The sequence below is a fragment of the Phyllostomus discolor genome, chromosome 3 (assembly GCF_004126475.2).
Source record: "Phyllostomus discolor isolate MPI-MPIP mPhyDis1 chromosome 3, mPhyDis1.pri.v3, whole genome shotgun sequence".
Lineage (NCBI taxonomy): Eukaryota > Metazoa > Chordata > Mammalia > Chiroptera > Phyllostomidae > Phyllostomus > Phyllostomus discolor.
Window position 1 is genome coordinate 45998273 of NC_040905.2, and position 21838 is coordinate 46020110.

A 21838-nucleotide genomic window follows, 5' to 3' on the forward strand; every position below is an offset into this window, starting at 1 on the left:
TGGCTGGTGTAGCTCAGTGGCTTGAGCGTGGGCTGTGAACCAAAGGGTTGCCGGTTCAATTCCCAGTCAGGGCACATGCCTGGACTGCAGGCCAGGTACCCAGTGAAGACCACATGAGAGGCAACCACACATTGATATTTCTCTCCTATTCTCCCTCCCTTCCCCTCTCTCTAAAACTAAATAAAATAAAATATTTTTTAAGAAAAAGAAGAATTGTTTAAAAAAATAACTACATGAGGAAAAACCATGCCTACTTTCACAGTGTTATTATCTCTTCCATTATAGGTAATAGAATTTAAATCAATTTATGCTGTTGAGTTAGGCATGAAAAGGAGTGCCCCATACAGGAGCCAAAAGGAGTCAGGAGATTTGTCTTAAATGTGACTTCACCTTCACCAACGATTCCTTACCTGGTCTGCTGCCTCTAAAGTGAGCCGGCTGACAGCAATTCCCACAAAGTTAACGAGGGTCAAGAAAGAAGGTATTTCTCCTATTCCATTCCCCTTGCCTTCTACCTTCACCATCAAGGCCCTGGCACTCTAACATACTTAGGTAGGAATTCAGGGCTCACTGGCATATGTTTGAGTCATTATTTTGGTTTTTTTTTTATTACACAATGTCTACAACTAAAGTATAAGCAAGTAATTATCTTCTGAACCTCAGAATGCATCCTCGTAAGACAGGTTTCTCAGGGAAAAAGATAAGCATACTGAGCTTATAAGCTTACTGAGCTTTATATCCTGCAAAAAAACATTATTATTATTATTATTATTTTGCTTCACTTTTACCATTTGATAATGAAAAGCTATGAAGATCGGCTAGAAGGATTAATAGTATCACAGTATTCCAGTCCCTCACAGGATGATAAGCAATAAGTGATAAGAATAAAACATTTCTTATTCTTGCACTACAGTCCTTTGTGCCAAGCAATAATGATATATTACACTCTATCTGATTTTTATATCTCTGGTTTTCTTAAAATTTAATACCATAAAGGAACATTTTAAAACAATAGATACATCGTCAATTACTTTGCAAGTAGAATTTTTGTAATTTAACAAACTCTCAGATCCTGGTGGTGTTAAAGTAAAAAAAAAAAAAAAACATTTTATCCTCTTCCTACTTCTCTGTGAATGTGTAAAGAAAGAACCTTAAAGTCCCTTTTTCTATGTTGTGTTTAACCACCTCAACATAAAAAGATACATTCTTCCTATGCTAAATAGTTTCTATTTTAAAACTTGGTAAAAATGTACTATATAAAGTATATTATAGAATTTGATTACTATACTTAAAAACATATTAGAAGAACGCTCATTTTCTGGCTACAAAATTTACTTAAAACAGTTCTTACAAATTAAAAAAAAAGCATTTTTCCTTGAATCCTTGTCCCGTCCTTTAATAAATTATTAAAAGATTTTGTACATTTTCTACTTACCACTTGAAAGAGATAAAATGTAACCGTATGGGAAATAATTCTAAAGTGCCAAATGAAAAGAAAATATTCAGAGGAGCTGAACTTTAACTTCTAGACAAACTATTTTACGGCCAACGTTATACTTGGTAAAGATATTTACTTAATTTGATCAGCCTACATTTGGTTGGAATTACTCTGAAATGAGAGGGAGAAGATAGAACTGTATTAGAACAGAGTCAGTTATACTAGCTAACAATTTAATAGTTTCTTTATATGTAAATCAACCCATGTCTAGGATGTAACAAAATTAGCTTCCGGTTCTCAACTCTCTGAAAGGGTTAAGGCAAGAGGGCTGTAAGGAATGGCTAGAAGGGAAAGGAATTACCATTTCTTGGGTCTCAGTTACAAAAGCTTCATGGGTAGCAGAAATACCACAAAGTTATAATTCTGGTGTCCATGGTAGTTTTAAAGGAACAGCCAGTAAGATTTGTGACTAGGACTTCAATGAGTGCCTTATGATGCGACTGGTGGGGCAACAGTGCACGGATACCTATAGTATCATAAGGTACTGATGGCCCTAGGAAGATCAAATGGATAGGAGGTTGGAAGTGTAGGAAATGCAGAACAGAGTGGGATCCCTGTTTTCCCTGGATTGACTATGAGAAAAATGAGAATAGAACTTCTAACTGTTGCTGACACCTGTTATCATGATCAAAACTCAAAAAAGTGAAATGCCCAAGGCATGCTGTCACTTGTATCACCTCTGTCTCAACTGTTCAAGACACACTTTCAAAAAAAGGACTTCAAACCTCTAAGCTATAGATGGTACCTCTATAGCTTCATGATTGTTACACTAGACCTATAAACTGCATCTTGTAAAAGATGCTAAATAGGTTTCACCACATTTGGAGGTATGTTTGGCATACTTTGAATATATTAGCCTATTTACTATTGATTAGGCAACTTAAAAAACCACAAAGCTTTTCACTTGGAAACACCCATTATTATTCATATTATATTTTTTCAATGTCAACTTTTTAAAACTACTATATCTAATACAGGAAAACTTGAAACTACTGTTCTTTAACACTTGAACATTAATTACAAACTTACATTCCCTTAAATAATTTAAAACTACAAATTTAACATTTTACCTCTTCAAACATATTACCCTATTAGACAAAACACACACAAATATGATAGTTATGAAAACTTATTGCTCTTAATATAACTCTAAAATAAAAATACATTGGTGTAATTTATTCTACATTATTTCTATACTTGTTCCTATGTTTTCTTAAGATTAAAATCATATTTATTTTGGTACCTCTACAGGATTAAGAAATTGTATGAGATCCAAAAATGCTTTATTGATTTTAGAGATAGAGAGGAAAGGAGAAAAGGGAGAAGGGAAGGGGGGGAGGGAGAGAGAGAAAGAGAAACATTGATGTGAAAGAGAAACATGGGCTGACCAACTGATTTTTGTTGGGTCATGGTACCAGCTTCCTCCAAGGAAATTCAAAGTACAGCCAGTTATCTGGCTTTACTTAATAATAAGTAACTGCCTTAAACTTTACAAAGGTTATTTTTTTGTGAAATCTAATGTTTTGCCCAAGAATGCTATCTTTATGTTTTTTTACATGGCCAGTGTTACAAAAGCTTTTGTGCTGATTATATACTGACGTGTTCTATTAGCATTGTTGTGAGCTTACGCCTGCTCTTTTAATATCAAGGAAAGGAACACGAAGAGAGGGCTCATGGGCATGAACATGGGAGGCATTGACTGTGGGAGTGCGGGGGACCAGGTAGGGTTGAGCAATGAGGAAAAAGGTGAGATAACTGTAAACTGAACAGCAATAAATTAAAAAGCTTTCTTTTAATTTATTGAGTATCTTTTGACACTCAAATTTTAAAAAATCTTATCATGATTAGCAGTGGCCATCACTTTAATTTCCTTAGAGATGGGGGATCTAATCTGTGCAGAAAGCCTCCTTAATTGTATATAAAGTTAATCTGCCATCTTGGGACATAATTAGACCCAATTGCTTACATGTTTTTATGTATGAACCGCTGATGCTATACGGTCTTCTTTTTCTTGTTACAATTCTTATCCCGGATTACCTGACCTATTGAACAAGTCTGTTTTCTTTCTTCTCTACTTACACAGTGATAAACAAAAATATCCTATGCTTTATAAACAGATAGGTATTTAATAGAGAAAATACAATGCACATGTATTAACAGGCCTCTCTTTCTTAAAGTCATTAAAATGTTTTAAACACTCCACTATAGTGGCTTTTATTTTTGCACTGAGACTACCTTTTGAACACTATTAACATTTATGAGTATCATTATTAACTCATGTTTTTTTTGTCCACACTTATTTCCATGAACTAAAATTACTGCTGGATTTTTTTCTCTACTTAATTTGTCATAGCTTGGCCAGTTGGAGCACCAGTGACCTAGCTCTTTCTCCATTTTGCACTTCTGGACATGTTGGAAAGCATTCTTGGCCAGTGTTACAAAAGCATTCTTGCTTTCCAACAACAGTGGGATGTTTCAGACCCATTCTAATATCTTCATGTTCCGAGACAGGTCGGCTGTCCTGTAAGGATTCCTGGTCTATTCAGCATTCCATACACTCACAGCACCCATATACCTAGTACACAGTAGACCTCAATAAATATCTGTTAAAAATATGAATAAATACTACAGACCAAAATCTAGGCACTAAGAGTGTAAGGAAGAATGTGGTGATGGGCATAAATGGCTATTTTTTGTAGTAGCAACAAAGTAAGAGAAGACAGAGCTTTTAAGATTTAACTTTTTCAATTTCAAGTTACCATGTTCTGGTGTCCTTTTATTATAATACCAGGTTTCACTGGCCACCAAGAATATTTACTACACTGCCACACAACATACATAATATTCACTCTGGAGGAGTCACTAAGAGACACCTCAGAGACAATGACAGCCATTCTCTAATACATCTGAATCTCAGTTAAATGGCCTGCATGATTGCCTGTCAAGAAAGAGATGACAAACATAAAATTAAAAATGCTATGAACAGAGAAAACAAACCTTGTTTTCAATTGGAATCCCAAAATTATAAGTCAAAAGAGTAGACTTTTGCAGTAGCAGGCATTGACTGCACCTGAGCTGCTTCTCATATGGGAGACTATGCAGCATGATCCAAGGTCAACAGCAACATTGACTTCATATGTAAAAATGTATTATAGCAATGTGTAGCAGACTAGCCCAGTTCTAAACAAATGTATATCTAATTAGGCCTTGTATTTTTAGACCAAGACAAATTTATTTTCAATGACTTTACCCATGAAAACATACCTTGAATGCTTTTGTGGTTCAGTGAAAGGTCAGACTGGGGAAATGACACAGTGAACATTGGACATTTTCCAGTTCTAAAACATAAACCAATTAATAAATAAATAAAATTTTTAAATGGAAAGAAAAAAAAACACTTTCTCACTCATACAATTTAAACTTTTCCTTTCATTTAATGGAATTTCAAAATAGGATAAGTTGTTTTTATTGCTACATCATTCTAATTACTTTTACAATTACTACCAATTTGTTAACATTATTTCAAGTGGTTGCAAAAATGAAGGATGCGGCTTAAAAATGAATGGATGAACTTCAGGGGTATAAACATGCTTAACCACATTAGTTCTGAAAGTAACTTTGGAGATGACTATCTGCCAAATATGTGTGGTGGGGTCAGGAAAAAAGTTTGCTCTGACATAGTTTGGCTATCTAAATCTTCAACTACTTTGAAAGTTTGTCATTATAGTTGAAGATGTAAGTGAAAGTAACTAATGACATTATCATTCTTGTATTTCACAGTAGGCAAAGGCAGGAAATATTGAAGGGGAGGCTGTGAAGGCAAAATAAGAGTCATGCCTAATCTGCAATTTGATCATCTGCCTTAAGATATTAAAAGTTCATTGAAGAAAATCAATCAGTTAACTTTTTCTCAGTTTAATGTACTACACAAATGCAATCAAGATATCTTCCTTTACAAAAAAGAAAAGCCTCTATTTTCAGTTGGTTTAAGAGTTGTTATGCACCAGGCATATTTACTTCAATCCTAAGCAAGAATAATAAATTGAACATTCTCTCCTTTCTAAAAATAGATGTAACCAATATATGCTATCTTGGAAAGACAACTGCTCATGTAAAATAATTTGCTATGAGGCAAACAGAACTGAATGTTGTTTTTTCCCCCTAACCATGGTAATTTTTTTAGAATAAGCTGATTGACAACAAAATAAAATCATAGTTTGAGTCAGTAACAGATTTTTTCCTTAATGAGAAAGGAGAATTTAAGGCATAAGTCTAAAAATACAGCAAATTTTCATCTAAATTATTAAAATAATTATTTATATTAGGCAAAACTGCAAACAGTGTACAAGTCTGACAGAGAATGATTAAATAAATTACAGTATAATCAGGTTATACAGTAAAACATGAGGCCGTTAAAATCCATGTTTATAAAGAAAATAATTATGATAAACCATTACTTAATACTTAAAAACAAGAAATAAAATTATCTGCAGAATGATCCTGATTTTGTAGAAAATATGAACAAAAACAAAAATATACAGAAAGCCTAAAACCAAATGTAACAAAATGTTAACAATGATTCTCCCCAGGCAGTGAGATTATGGATGCTTTGTTAGTCTTCCTTAGTCTTTTCTTTTTTCTATTCTACAGATGAATTTATATTGCTGATATAACCAGTAAAAGGGTCTTTTTAAAACAGCAATTCTCAAACCTTTTGATTTTGGACTCCTTTGTACTCTTAAAAAGTTTTTGTTTGTGTGGCTTATATTTATACATTTACATATTAGAAATTAAAATGGAGAAAAATTTTAAATAATCAATTTAAAAGTAACAATAATAATTTAGTAACACACTAATATATTTTATCAAAATTACTATATTTTCAAAATGTTTCATATTTTTACAAATCTCTTCATGGCTTAATAGAAGACAGCTATCATCTCATATGTGCCACTGCTTTTGATCTTTTGCCACATATTTTGTTTGACATATATAATGGAAATCTGGTCTAACAAAGATATGCACTTGGAAAAGAAAATAGTTCTTTAGTAGCCTTTTTGGATAATTGTAGATATTCTTTTTTGATATCCCACCAAAACTCTCAAAGCAGTAACTTCCATAAAGGTTATTGAAAATGTAAAATCTGAAATGAAAAGTCAATGAACTTTTTGTATCCTGTTACATTACAACCCTTTGATCTACTTGCACCTTGAACAGATCTTTTATCTGGGCCTGATTTTGTGGCAACATGCACTGGTCTTTTAAAAAATACTGAAATTATAGTAAATTTATGTATATCTCAGTTATAAAATATCAAAAATATCACCCTCAGAAAATATTACCACTGATCTCACCAGAAAAATTTAAGTATTAGAAAGCCACTAAAGTCAAAGTGATAAACAGGTTTTTCTAAACTCTAATTTTCTGTTGAAAGCCTGAATATTTTCATTGGCAACAAAAACTATTAGCTATTTTCCTTGAAGTAACTGGCTTACTTCATTCATTTTCAAGAAAATGTCTGCCATATACCCAAGTGTGAATACTAGTTTGTCTGTTATCATTTTTTTCAATTTAATAAATAAAGTGAGGCTAGTTTTCATACAATGCTTACAACTCAAACAAGTGTTGTCCTGTATACAACCATAACACTTCGGTATGCACAAAAGTACTTTAAGCATACTTCCCACTTCATTAGATTTAATAAAACTAATAACTTTTCTACTTCAACAAATGCATTAAGTGAAACTATTTTTTCTTTAACTGCTAGTACATGGCAGTGAAAAACACAGTGACTACTAGTGCTATTTGGTGCCACTGTCCTGACTCCTATCTAAGGCTCCAGAATCTTACCCATTTGCTTTTAGCACTGTAAGTGCAAATGTCAATACCATGAAATAGGTAATCACGTGTTGGTATGTATTATGAAAATAATTTTGACCTTACATACATACCCTCAGGAAAGAGTCTCAAAGATTCCTAGGGGGCTCATAGACCATATTTTGCAAATCATTGTTTTAAAAGAACTGAAAGGATAAAGTCTCCTCAAGTACAATAGTTGTATGAAGTCCAATTTCAATAAGCTCTACAAATTCTTATTTCATGCTATGCTTTAAATTTTTTAATAATATTAATACACAGAATCAACTTAATCTGATCAATCTCTCTTGTGAAATAAAACTTATTGAGAATGTTTGTAAAATACTATAGATTTATGTTGCTTATAAAGGGGTAATTTTTCAAAAACATAATTCCAAAACTCTTAAGAAAATGAAGATTCATTTCAGATGTGCAAAAAATAAAAATCCAAAAATTAGAATGCTTACTGTAATAGAACTTGACTTTGTTCCATTTCATCTTGAGGTTCCTAGAAAAAAAAAATAGTAGATTTTTTTCCAACTGATGAATGCTAACCCAACACAACACACTAAAACTTTAACATTTGAGGTAGTTCAAATGGTAATCTCTCTTAGCATCTTTTTTAAAACTTAGCATTTTTTGTGGTAAAACATACATAAAATTTACCATTTTAACCACAAACAGTTCTATGGTATGGTACACATTTACAATGATGTACACTCATCACCACCATCCATCTCCAGAATCTGTCCATATTCCCTAACCAAAGCTACATACCAATTAAACACTAATTGTGCACTCACCCCTCTCCCAACATTCAATATCTACCCTTCTACTTTCTGGCTCTAAGTATCTTATTAAAAAATTATACTATATTTGTCCTCTTATGACTGGTTTATTTCACTTAGTAGAATGTAGTCAAGGTTCATCCATGTTGCAGCATGTACCTGTATTTACTTCCTTTTTAAGGCTGAAGAATATTCCATTGTATCTACCACATTTTGTTTAACCACTCTTCTGTCAGTAGACACTTAGGTTACTTCCACCTTTTGGCTGTTGTAAATAATGCTTCTATGAATATGGGTAAACAAATATATTTTCAAGTCCCTGTTTCCATTTATATTAGGTACACAAAGGTCTGTCCAGAAAGTATTCAGCCATATAGTATGAGAAATAAGAGACATTTATTGAAGAAGATACCAGATACAAGAAACATTGTACACAGGACAATAATGACTCAGTCCCCTTCAAAGCTGGCACCTTTGGGACCTCACACAGTTCTTCCAATAGCCATCAACTGCCCCATTGTATTTTCCTGAATTTTATCAATGGTCTGAAATCTCTTCCCTTTCAAAGGTGACTTTTGTTTTGGGAAAGGCCAGAAGTTGCAGGTTGCCAAATCTGGGCCTACAGATTTGTAGTGGGGCTGAGTCACCTGGGTGATTTTATGTTTTGCCAAAAAACTCTGCACGAGACATGATGCATGAGCAAGTGCACTGTCATGGTGAAGGTCCCAGTCACGAGATGTCCATAGCTGCAGCCTTCTGAATCATCTAATAGTTTCCGCAGAAGAATGTTCAAGCTTAATGCAAAATCTGATGCAGATTCATTGTTCTACTTGCCCAGTCATTTTGAATGTGATGGCTACACAGTACACATACTCACTCAATGGCATCCAGTGCCCCCACTAATACAGTGAAGTCGTCATTGTTCACACATGTGCATTCCAGTCCTCTCTCCTTGGCTGCCAGGTTATATTGATGTTGTTCGAACCATCCTCATTATATTAACAATGGTTGAACTTTTTTCTGACAGACCTCGTAAACCCAGAAGTGGAATTTCTGGATCACATGGTAATTCTATGTGTAATTTTTTGAGGAGTCACCATACATTTTCCATAGAGACTGGACCCATTCTAAAATGCCCACCAGCAATAAGCAAGAATTCTGATCATCCTGCATTTAGATGGTCCAGCAATTTATGCCCCAGAGAGGTAGCTAGTAAGAAAGAATGTTACCTGCATACTGGGGCTTAAAAAGACTGATACACACACATATGTCAGCTAGATATATAATAAAACAGGTACTATGTATACATATAAATCTCCCCATGAGCTCTGGACTTGCCAACCACAATCCTTCTTCTATTATATGATCAACAAACAAGCCTGTGGTTGTTCATTTCCTTCAGGGCTCTCATTAATGTTCATTTTAACTGCTTTCACCTTTACATATGGGTAAGGATGGAAGGTAAAAGAAGAAAAGTGATATTCAACCTGGATTCACACCACTCAGATAAAGAGTACCACATTTCAGAGAGCAGAAGTTAGAAGAAGCAGTGTGCTGGAAATATGTTGGGGACCACCCTGCCTGGTCTCAGGGAGCTGTAACCCCCCGTGACTTAGGCTGAAAGACCTCCAGACCAGGAGTCACTAAGGAGACAAAACTTATTTCCCTGGCATGAATGCTGCCTGTTCTAATGCCTGGCTTCCCTTTTGCATGATCAGCAGTCAATGATGGGTAACAATTCTCTAAGAAAGAGAATGAATCTAAGACAGACGTGATCACGTGGGAATGCCCTAAGGGAAGAGACTCAGGGCTGTGGATATGAAGGGGTGATGGACATCAACCCCTTCCCCCTTGGCTTTGTCAAAGCCTGAGTCCTTGTGAGAAATCCAAGACTCCTGGATGCCTTTGTCTTCTCTGTTAACTCAGGCCTGCAGGGATGGTGCAGCCCAGACCAGAAACGGCAGACCCCCGGAGTAATCAGGCCTAGGACATAGAATATGCAAGATCCTGTGAGATCTGTTTGCTGGAAGATGTTATTAACTTGGAATTTAAAGGCACAGACAGGAAACCTTTGGAACCTGTAGTCCTTTCATATGTTAAAACTCCAATTTCTGCCCAGAATCACAGCAGGAGTTCTGTCTGCACCTTTGTAAGTCACCTACTTCTTTTGATCTTTTCTGCCAGACTGTGAATCCACAAACTAAGTCTGTATTCTCAATAAAAATCTGCTTGGGAAAGGAGTCGGGGCTCTCTCCACTAGAGAGAGTGGCCCTTCTGTTCCTATTTCCCCACAGGACCTGGTTGTCTCTGTGTATATTTTTTCTCGTGTTTCGATGAACATCTGCGGCTGAGATGGATACTGCTGGATGGTATCCACCACAGAAATATCCCTAAGAATGAATTAATCATTACTCCCTATTAAACAAGGATTTTCCAGATGATCAAAAACTGATGATAATAAGACCAGTGATGCCCTTGCATTAATCACAGTTCTTCAAAGAAACAAAACTATAGAATATGCACATATATACTGAAAGAGATTTATTATAAGGAATCGGTTTTATGGACTGGCAAGTCCAAATGTACAGTGCAGGCCACGAGTCTCAAGACTCAGGTAAGCTGATAATGCAGATGAAGTCCAAAGGCTACCTACTGGAGAATCATCTCTTGCACATAGAGGCTGGTGTTTTTGTTCTAATAAAGCCTTCAACTGGTTGGATGAGGCCCACCCACATTATTGAGGGCAATCTGCTCTACTCATATCCATGATTTAAATGTTGATCTCATGCAAAAACGTCTTCATAGAAATTTCCAGAATAATGTCTGATCAAATATCTGGGCACCCCATGGTCCAGCCAAGCTGACACATAAAATTAACCATTGCACCTCCTAATTTTGATAGACACCAACATCTCAAATTATTCTCCAAACATATTAGTTCTCCAAACTAAACTCTCCAAACAAAATAAGTTTTCCATGTAAAGTTTAAAAGGTGCTTGCCAAAAAAAAAAAAAAAAAAAAAGTCAGCCAGAAATATAAGGTACTACACAGGGTGGGGTAAAAGTAGGTTTGCATTTGTTCATATGAAAAATAATACAATAATTAATAAATAATAATACAAGAATAAATTTTTCACATACTCTCAACTGTAAACCTACTATTCCTCACCTTGTATATACCAATGAAAATAAATGTTCAAATAAAATAAAAATTAAAAAATAAAAGCTGCTTGCCTTACAGCACCTGTAAGTAATAAGGTATTGCAACAAGACCCAACAAAAATGGTGAATATGAAATATTTTAAAAGATGCTACCTTTATTTTTAAAAATTAAGGGCACATGGACCAAACCAAGGTGTGGTGGAATCAGGGATGGGAGGTGGTGGTGGATGGGGTGAGGGGGAGTAGTGCCGGTAAAATGGAGACAACTGCACTTGAATAACAATGAAAAATAAAAAAGTAAAAATTAGTATGGTGTATAACAAACTGAAGTTCCTCTATTTCTACATAGTTTCTCCTTATTTAAAATAGCCCATCATTTCTAAAATAGCCTGTTTTGAATTGAAATGTCAATGTTGTATCTGAGTACTAAGGAGGAATTTATTTAGAAATCCATTTAGTAATTACTTAGAATTTATTTAGAAACTATAGTCAAGGTATAAAGCAATATATTTTATTCTTTTAAAATACTTCTGGGAAAGCATCTTTTCTGTTCTCTCTATCTCTTTATTTGATAAAATCAGTTTTTCTCATATAGTTAAATTACTAAAAGTTTGTTTTCTTTTTTTTTCCTTCCAGAGTGGACTTTTTATTTCAAGCTGACCATATGTCAAGGCTGAAGGAAAGAGACTCAAGTCTGTCTCCTTGGCCGAAGCCCACCTGGATTTCCATATGTGGTTTACACAACCACAAGCCCCCACAGGCTAATGTCATAAGAATTCTGAGTGTTGGGATATAAAGAATAACAGTGGGAAAATGTTGGGGTCTGTTTTTTCAAGAGGGAGAAAAGAATATTTCCCTCCCCCTAAAGGCATATTTTCATAGAATAAAAGTAAAAATTGTAAGAGCAACGTATGTCAATTTTTTAAATATTACAATTCACTATAGATTTTTAAATACTTTGATTATATGGTCTAACTTTTATTGTAGACAAAAAAAAAGAGGGGCAGGGAGAAGTTAAAGGAGGTATCTATTTTATTACCAATGAATTCCCATGAAGGTGAAAAAAGAGGGACAAATAATTCATTTTTCCTTCTTATCTTAATTTTATAAGCCCAGAACCAGCAAATGGCTGATTTACTATCTGATGTCCAGTCTTTGAAATATACATTCATTAATTCCTAAAGTCCTGTAAGGCAACTGTTCCAAGACGGTTAATCATCAGAAATTACTCAAGAGCTTTCAAAAAGCAGAGATTCCTAAGTTTCACTCAAGTCCAGTCCAAGAGTCTATACATTTTTTAATAGCTATCCAAATGAGTCTAATAATAAACATTCAATATCACTGTTCTGAATTACAATATTCATGTAGCAAATGCTTCTGAAATAAACTAAAAATATTATCTCCCATTTCAGTTACTGAAACTAAAGGAAAATATGTTCTTTTTTCTTAACTCAAATATTGCAGAACTGATTTTTAATTTCTCATGATTAGAAATTAAATATAGACATTTCAGCTTCAAGAAAAAATATTTGATATTAACATTTACTTTTAATCAGAGATCATTCAAGTGATACACGTCCCTAAGTACAATATTAAATAGATCCTCATGGTCAACTCTTTGGAATTTTTGTCAATTTCTGCTATTAAAATGTATCTTCCTTTCCATTCCTCAAGACTTTGTAGGTATCTGGTTAGCTAGCTTATTTATGCCAAGGTCCTAACTAAATTACCCCTTACCTTTCCCCCAAGTGATTACATAACAAAGAAACAAAAATTTGTGTATATAAGTGTGTATACACAAACACGTACTCACATATATAGGACAACAGAAATGCCTTTCAGTGGTCCATACTATATATCACATTGAGTAGTATCCTCTTCACAAATTTAAAATGACCTCTGACATACAATGCAGATGAAAACTATAATTATTATATCCCAATTTTACCTATTTTAACACTGTTTCTCTCATTTTCAAATCTATACCAGAAAGAGAGAAAAAAAAAGGAAAGAGGGAAAGGGAAGATATTAAACACCTCCTCCTAAAACAACTGTCTTTCAACAAATTTGCAGCAAGGAAATAGAATGGTTAGCTAAGAAAAGAGAAAAAAACTGAATATGAGAAGAAAGAAGAAGCAAAATAATAGACGAAAGAAGTAATCATTAGTAGTTTGTACTCTTTTAATAGCATTTCCAATTTTCAATAAGTATATATTTAATCAATATGCTTATCACCTGTAAGACTGCATCCTCTCTAAGGACAGGCATCATCTTCTTTTTACTTACTTGCTCTTGTGGATCCTCTCTGAGCTTGAACCTAAGTTGAATCTCAGGAGAACGTGTGCCTAAAATGAGATATAATCATAAGTCATTCATAACAGCTTTACTGCTCTGCTTTGACAATGACCTAAGGATTTAAAGATAGTAAAAATGTGTTTAAAGATCATTTTGTAAATTATAATTTCCTGTCACTTTTATGTGTTATGATTTTTAACTTATTAACTAGGAAGAAACATATACATTACATTGAATAAATTAATACTTGATATTTCCTTTTTCAGGATGAATGATGAAAAGGATATATATTATATATATATTTTTATACAGACTTAAATCACACTAGAAAGAATACTTCTTTTTAAAAATTCATTTTAGGTCTTTTTAAAAACCCACCATGCTAATATATAATTCAAGAAAATTCAAAGTTTCTGTTGAAAGATGGCAAATTTAGCTCATATTTTAACTTTCTCCCCTTCCCAGTTCCTATCAAGAATCCAAAGAAATGATTAGTTTTTAAAATCTGAAGCAGCAATGGTAAAAAAGGAAATATATCCTTTATAGATTAGAAGATTAAAATGGATTACAGAGAGCCCTGGCTGGCGTAGCTCAGTGGATTGAGCGTGGGCTGCGAACCAAAGTGTCGCAGTTTCAATTCCCAGTCAGGGCACATGCCTGGGTTGCAGGCCACGGCCCCCAGCAACCACACGTTGATGTTTCTCTCTCTCCTCTCTCTCTCTCTCTCCCCCTCTAAAAATAAATAAATAAAATCTTCCCTCTCTAAAAATAAATAAATAAAATCTTAAAAAAAGAATAAAGTAGATATTCTATAAAAAAAGAAAAAATGGATTACAGAGAAATCAAAACTTAGTAAACAGCTTGCCACTCAACATAGGAAAAGGAGTAGGTCCTTCAGAAGTAATTACATGGATTTCGGAAGAAATTCTGATGGAATCAGAATTGTTGAGAACCACCCAGTTCAGAGCAAATCTCACCAACAAAAGATGGAAGAGGGTAAATTATAAGTTCACAGTGGATAGTTTCATACTTCACTGAGCTTGCTGTTTGTAGCAAAGATGTTTAGGATGAATGTTATAGCCAGCTAATCTGTGTGGGAGGATATCTTCCTGACCAGATATCGAAATGTACTAAATGCTGAAGTTGGTAAAATAATATAATAATGGAACAGAAGTAGAAATACTCAAAAAGATCAATGAAACAAAAAAAAGTATATATACCCAGGAATTTAATATGTAACAATAATGGTATTTTATACAGGGGCACTGAGATGAGTATTCAATAAATAATATCGAAAAGTTGGTTAACTATTTGAAAAAATGAATTTAGAGAACTATGTTCCCCTATATGCTAAAATATTTCAAAAATAATTTGTAAAAGTTATAAATATAATAAGTAGAAATAAAGATAAAAGAAAATATCTTTATGGTCTTGAGGTAGGTAAACTATTTCTAAATTTGAAAAAACTAATAAACCCTAAAAGACCAAGAGATTTTACTATATATTGATAAAAACTTAAAAGTACTGCAATACAAAATATATCATTAATAACATTAAAATATAACTTGGAAACTGCATACAACTATTTGCAACACATATGACAAAACTTTTGTTATCTTTATTATGCAAAATGCTCTTATAAATCAATAATAAAATGAGAAAAATTAGGAGATATATAAGGAAAATCATTAAAAAACCCTATGAATAGTCAATATTAAAATGTATATTCTCAAAAATGCAAATTAAAATATTCAGATCCTTTTTATTTACCAGTTTTGCAAAGACTGAATATATCCTGTGTTGGATCTAGAGAGGAAAAAGCAATCTTTTTTAGGGAGCTGTATATGAGGTCTATGGAGAAAAAGTTCAGACATTGTTAATGTAATGAGAATGGTTTGCACGACACTGATGTAACCTGGCAGTCGAGGAGAGTGGACTAAAATGTACATGCATGAACAATGATGACTTCACTGTACTAGTCAGTGGGGTCAGCAGATGCCATTGAGTATGTGTAGAGTATGTATACTGTGTGGCTATCACATTCAAAATGACTGTATGAGTAGAGCAATAAATGTACATCAGCTTTTGTGTTAAGCTTGAACATTCTTCTGTGGAAACTATTTAGATGATTCAGAAGGCCTCAGCTATGGGCAACTGGCGGTTGGCAGCTTCATCATGACAATGTGCCTGCTCATGCATCATGTCTTGTGCAGAGTTTTTTGGCGAAATATCAAATCACCCAGGTGACACAGCCCAGATTTGGTGACCTGCAATTTCTGACTCTTCCCAAAACTAAAATTACCTTTGAAAGGGAAGAGATTTCAGACCATCAGTGAGATTCAGGAAACTATGAAGGGGCAGTTGATGGCTATTGGAAGAACTGTGTGAGGTCCCAAGAGGCCTACTTTGAAGAGGACTGAGGCATCATTGTCCTGTGTACAATGTTTCTTGTATCTTACATCTTTTTCAATAAATGTCTCTATTTTTCACATTACATGGCTGGGTACCTTCTGGACAGACCTCATATGTCAATATCTGACACATGTCAGATCCTTTAAAATTAGAATACATTCTTTAAAGACAAATCTAATGTTAGCTAGTTATTTATTCTAAAGAAATAATTAAAAACTAGGCAAGGTATAAGCATTAGAGTATTTATATTTGTTGTAGTATTGAGGAACATCAAAAAGGTAATCGATTCATTAAGTAAGGGTATACTCATACAAAATAATATTTAGCAATTTAAAAGGTTGAGGTAGATCAATATAACAAGGAAAGAAATATATTATGTAGTACAATGACAATTATGAAAAGAAATGTTTATGTTGGCATATGAAAATCTAGAAGGATATACAAATACTAAACACTGGCATTGTTGGGAGTGGAATTATAGGAAAGAATATTAGATAGCACCTTTCATTTTCCATACAATTATGTATTTTCTAAATATTTATACTTTTTAAATACTTAGCAAAAATAATAAAGGTCTATCTTTTTGGAAAAGGAAAGAAAAAACTTGGCCGGAATATTAAAACAGACCTCTAGCTTTTTCCTTGTGGCATTTTACACATCAAAGAATACATTCTGGAGACCAATATTACACTGTTCTTTCCAATTACAAGTAAGAAAAATCACTCCAAGATGAAACTGTAACTTGCCACTGGGGTATCAGGTAAGGTAGTGTGCACTGAAGAAACTTTGTAAATCACAACAAAAAGATCTTCATGATGTTTAGGAAAATTTTCTTCTATTCTACACCTATTTCCAGACATCCTCCAAAATGAAAATGATCACAGGAAGAAATAATAAATGGAAATAATCTACCATTTAAACAACTACTGCATAACTGATCTTTCTTGAACAGTAACAATTAGTGATAGACTTTTGTAGATGCATTTTTTAGTTGATCTAGAAGTGGACTCAGGAAATATGGATTATAGGTAGGTAAAAGGCACTTTTTAAAAAGAGATATATAATTAGACTTATTGTGTGCCTAGGTTAACTAGATTAATATAATAGACTATGTTAACTAGACTTACTGTAGTGATCATTTCACAATATATATAAATATTGAATCATTATTTTGTACACCTAAAAATGTTATGTGTCAATTATACTTCAATAAAAATAATACTATAAAATAAAAATAAATAAAAATATACACCAAGGATATTTGAAACTTAATTTTGTCTAAAAGAATCAGACTGGTTATTAAAAAGTACAATTTACTTTTGCAAATAGGCAGCTTCTAGGGTTAAACTGGGGGTGTGGTGAGGCAGGGAGAAGAGTTATCTGAGCACCACTTCCATATCTCTGTTGCCTCTCTAGGAGCTGCAAACATCTTCCAGAAGTTATGATCCCCATTGTTGTCCTCATAGTAATAGGCTTTAGGGTCTATTACAGATACCTAAAAGAAACTAACTCTGTAAAGTTAAAGAACAAGACTAAATATAAAAGGAGATAGTAATGGAATAACACCACCAGGGAAATAAAAGGGACTATTGGTGAAAAGAATTATTCCTCACCTTTGCATGTTCCATTTATATCAGGATGGAGACTGAACTCAGATCTAAGAGATGTGTCTTGATCAAAGAGCAACCTTTCAAATACCAAAATGAAGGTACAGATTGTTATCATGTTTCCTAAACAAAGATTAAGAATTTAACTGTCAGGGTTTTTTTTTTTTACAAGTTACTATCAGTTTTATTTTATAGTGGTTTCAGGTGTATGGTTTACTAGTTAGACAATCACATACTTTACAAAGTGTTCCCCTCCATATTTCCAGTGCCTACCTGGCACCACACATAGTTATTGCAATATTATTGACCATGTTCTCTATGCTTTACTTTATATCCCCACGACTATTTTGTAACCACCAATGTATACTTCTTAATCCCTTCACCTTTTTTACCCAGTCCCCTAAACTCCCTCACCTCTGGCATCCATCTGTGTCTATAAGTCTGTTTCAATTTTGTTTGTTCATTCATTTTGTTCTTTCGATTCCACGTATAAGTGAAATCATATGGTATTTATCTTTCTTTGACTGACATATTTCACTGAGCATAATACCCTCTAGGTCCAATGATGCTGTCACAACAACAAACAATCTAATTAAAAAATGAGCAGAGGATCTGAGCAGACACTTCTCCAAAGTGGCCACACAGATGGCCAATAGACATATGAAAAGATGCTCAACATCACTAATTATCAAAGAAATGAAAATTAACACCATAATGAGATACCACCATACTTGTCAGACTGGCTATCATCAATAAATCCACAAATCCACTTTGAGCCTTACAGCAAAATGAAGTGTGGCTCATTAGCTTCTTACTGTCACTTCTCTACTTTTCTGCCTCCTTTCAGAAAATCTGTGCTTAGGAATAATGTGGTTAAGAACCTGGAAAAAGGAATGTTGTGTGCTCAAAACTAGTAACCAGTCTAGCTGTCACCCAGCAGCAGTTTGATGTATGTATGCCCTGAGAAATATAAAACACAGCTTCCAGCCAAGATGACGTGTAGGTAGATACACTTTGCTCCTCACACAACCAAAAGAAGGAAACAACCAATTTAAAAACAAAAAACTACCAGAACTGCCAGAAAATTGAACTGAATGCAAGCCCAACAACCAAGGAGTTAAAGAAGAAACATTCATCCAGACTGGTAGGAGGGGTGGAGAAGGGGCGGAGAGAATGTTTGGCAAGGCAGCAGTTGGTGGACCTGGTGGGTGAGGTGGCGGCTGGCAGACCAGACGGTCCCACATTCATGTGTGGATAAACCAGGAGGAACAACTGGGAAGTGAGACAGACCACACAACCAAGGGTTCCAGCACAGGGAAATAAAGCCTCAAAATCTCTGACTGTAAAAACATGTAGGGGCTATGGGAGTGGGAGAAACTCCCAGTCTCACAGAAGAGTCTGTTAAAGAGGCCCACAGAATCCTAGAACATACACAAACCCACCCACCCAAGAATCAGCACCAGAAGAGCACAATTCGCTTTTGGTAGCAGGGGAAGTGACTGAAAGTAGGGTGAGAGCCAAGCAGAGAGGGCATTATCCCCTCTCTGACCCCTCCCCCACATGTAGCCACAATGCAGTGACATGGGTTGCCCCACCTTGACGAGTACCTAACACTCTGCTCCTCACAATGTAACAGGTGCACCAAGACAAAGAAATATGGCCCAAATGAAAGAATAGATCAAAACTCCAGAGAAAGAACTAAGTGACAACAAGAAAGCCAACCCATCAGATGCAGAGCTCAAAACACTAGTAGTCAGGATGCTCACAGAAATGATTGAATGTGGACACAAAATTAAGGAAGAAGTGAAGGCTATACAAAGTGAAATAAAGAAAAAATATACAGGGAACCAATAGTGTAGGGAAGAAAACCAGGACTCAAATCAATGATTTGGAACAAAAGGAAGAAATAAACATTCAAACAGGATAGAATGAAGAAACAAGAATTCAAAAAGATGAGGAGAGGCTTAGGAACCTCTGGGACAATTTTAAACCTTCCAACATCTAAATCATAGAGGTGCCAGAAGGAGAAGAGGAAGAGCAAGAAATTGAAAACTTATTTGAAAAAATAATGAAGGAAAACTCCCCCAATCTGATGAAGGAACTAGACATGCAAGTCCAGGACACTCAGAGAGTCCCAAAGAAGTTGGACCCAAAGAGGAACACACCAAGGCACATCATCATTAAGTTACCCAAGATTAAATATAAATAGAGAATCCTAAAAGAATCAAGAGAAAAGGAGACAGTTACCTACAAAGGAGTTCCCAGAAGACTATCAGCTGATTTCTCAAAAGAAACCTTACAGGCAAGAAGAGGCTGGAAAGAAGTATTCAAAGTCATGAAAGGCAAAGACCTACATCCAAGATGACTCTATCCAGCAAAGCTTTCATTTACAATGGGAGGACAGATAAGTGCTTCCCAGATAAGGTCAAGTTAAAGGAGTTTATCATCACCACGCCCTCACTGTATGAATTGTTAAAATGACTTACCTAAAAAACAGAAGACCAAAACTATGAAGAGTAAAATGGCAACAAACTCATAATTATCAACTGAACCTAAAAGAGTAAAAACAAAAACAAACTAAGTAAACAACTAGAATAGGAACAGAATCACAGAAATGGAGATCACCTGGAGGGCTATCAGTGGCGAGGGGGAGAATGGGAGGAAAGGTACAGGGATTAAGAAGCATAATTAGTAGGTACAAAATAGACAGGGGGAGGTTAAGAATAGTATAGGAAATAGAGAAGCCAAAGAACTTAATATGCATGACCCATGGACATGAACTAAGGGTGGTAGAGGTGTTGGAGAGATGTGGGTGCAGAGTGGAAGGGAATACAGGGGAGAAAAATAGGACAACTGTAACAGCATAATCAATAAAATAAAATAAAAATGAAATAAAATAAATCCACAAATGATAGGTGTTGGTGAAGATGTAAAGAAAAGGGAACCCTCATGCACTGTTGGTGGGAAGGCAGATTGGTGCAGCCACTATGGAAAACATCATGAAATTTCTTCAAAAAATTAAAAATGGAACTGCCTTATGACCCAGCGATTTCACTTCTGAGGATTTATCTGAAGAAACATGAAACATTAATTTGAAAGGATATATGCACTCTGGGTTCACTATAGTGTTATTTACAGTAGCCAAGATCTGAAAACCTGCCAAGTGCCCATCAATAGATGAGTGGATGAAAAAGTGGTGGCACATACATACAATGGAATACAACTTGGCCATAAAAATATGAAACCTTTAACTGTCATTTTGATAATATCTAAACTTGCTATAATTCTTAGTCATACCACTGTTAATATGTTGGAATGTTATTTCTGAGATTAGGTTACAAAAAGACAATGGCTTCCATCTTGTCTCCCTCTCCCAATCTCTTACTTCTTCCCTCTCATGGAGGCTGGCTCACCATGTTGTGAAATGCCCTTCACCATGTGGAGAAGCCTCTGTGGCAAGAAGGTAAAAGAGGCCTCCAACTAACAGAGGTGAACTAAGGCCAGAAAGGTACTGATTCTTGAAACCACCATATAGAAAGTGGATCCTTCTCAGGCAGCCTTGAGATGAATGCACCCTTGGAAGTCTCTGAGCATGACTTAAGCAACTCCTGGATTCCTGACCCTCAGAAACCAAGAAGGCAAATGCTTATTGTTTTAAGATGCCAAGTTTTGAAGTTGTTACACAGCAATGAAAAACTAATAAACAGATGGTAGTCACATTTCCCCAACTGTCTCTATTTATAGTTATTTTGTTCAATCAGGATCCAAACAAGGTATACACATTGAATTTAGTTGCTATGTCTCTTAAGTCTCTTCTTAAATCTACAAAATACCCCCAATCTCCCTGACTCCTTTGCAATTTATTTGTTTTAGGAAACTGGGTTGTTTTTCCTGTAGGGTTTTCTATATTTTGGATTTACTGATTGCATGTCAATTAACATGGTCCTCTGTCCTGTATATTTCCTGTAAACTGCTTATTCATCTTATTCAGGTACCACTTGGAGAAGCATATGTGTACTTTCTATAGGAGATTAAAAAAAATGGTGTGTGTTGGGAAAGGCAGTCTTGTGTATGCTATCAACCACCTTGGGCCAGGAACACTTTCTTAACAAGAGATAAAGAGTCCTCCCCCAGGCTGTGCTGGACCTATTACCTTGTGTGGGAATGCCTTTCACTGTTTCAGACAGAATTTGTACTCCTTTGCTCTATTTAAGTGTCATA

At 34.8% G+C, this 21838-nt stretch overlaps 1 protein-coding gene across 4 annotated transcripts in view; it reads right to left on the bottom strand.

The window, feature by feature from the left end:
• Positions 1-21838, bottom strand: part of ANKRD31 (ankyrin repeat domain 31) — a 119824-nt gene that overhangs the window by 92507 nt on the left and 5479 nt on the right. For 3 of the 4 annotated variants that reach the window (XM_036020425.1, XM_028517576.2, XM_036020427.1), the window contains exons 2-5: positions 17624-17697; positions 13590-13648; positions 7822-7862; positions 4763-4836 (exon numbers count right to left, since the gene is read on the bottom strand). In XM_036020425.1, coding sequence (XP_035876318.1) covers positions 4763-4836; positions 7822-7862; positions 13590-13648; positions 17624-17697 — 248 coding nt within the window. The remainder of the gene's footprint in view (positions 1-4762; positions 4837-7821; positions 7863-13589; positions 13649-17623; positions 17698-21838) is intronic. The other variant, XM_036020426.1, reaches the window with a different exon arrangement.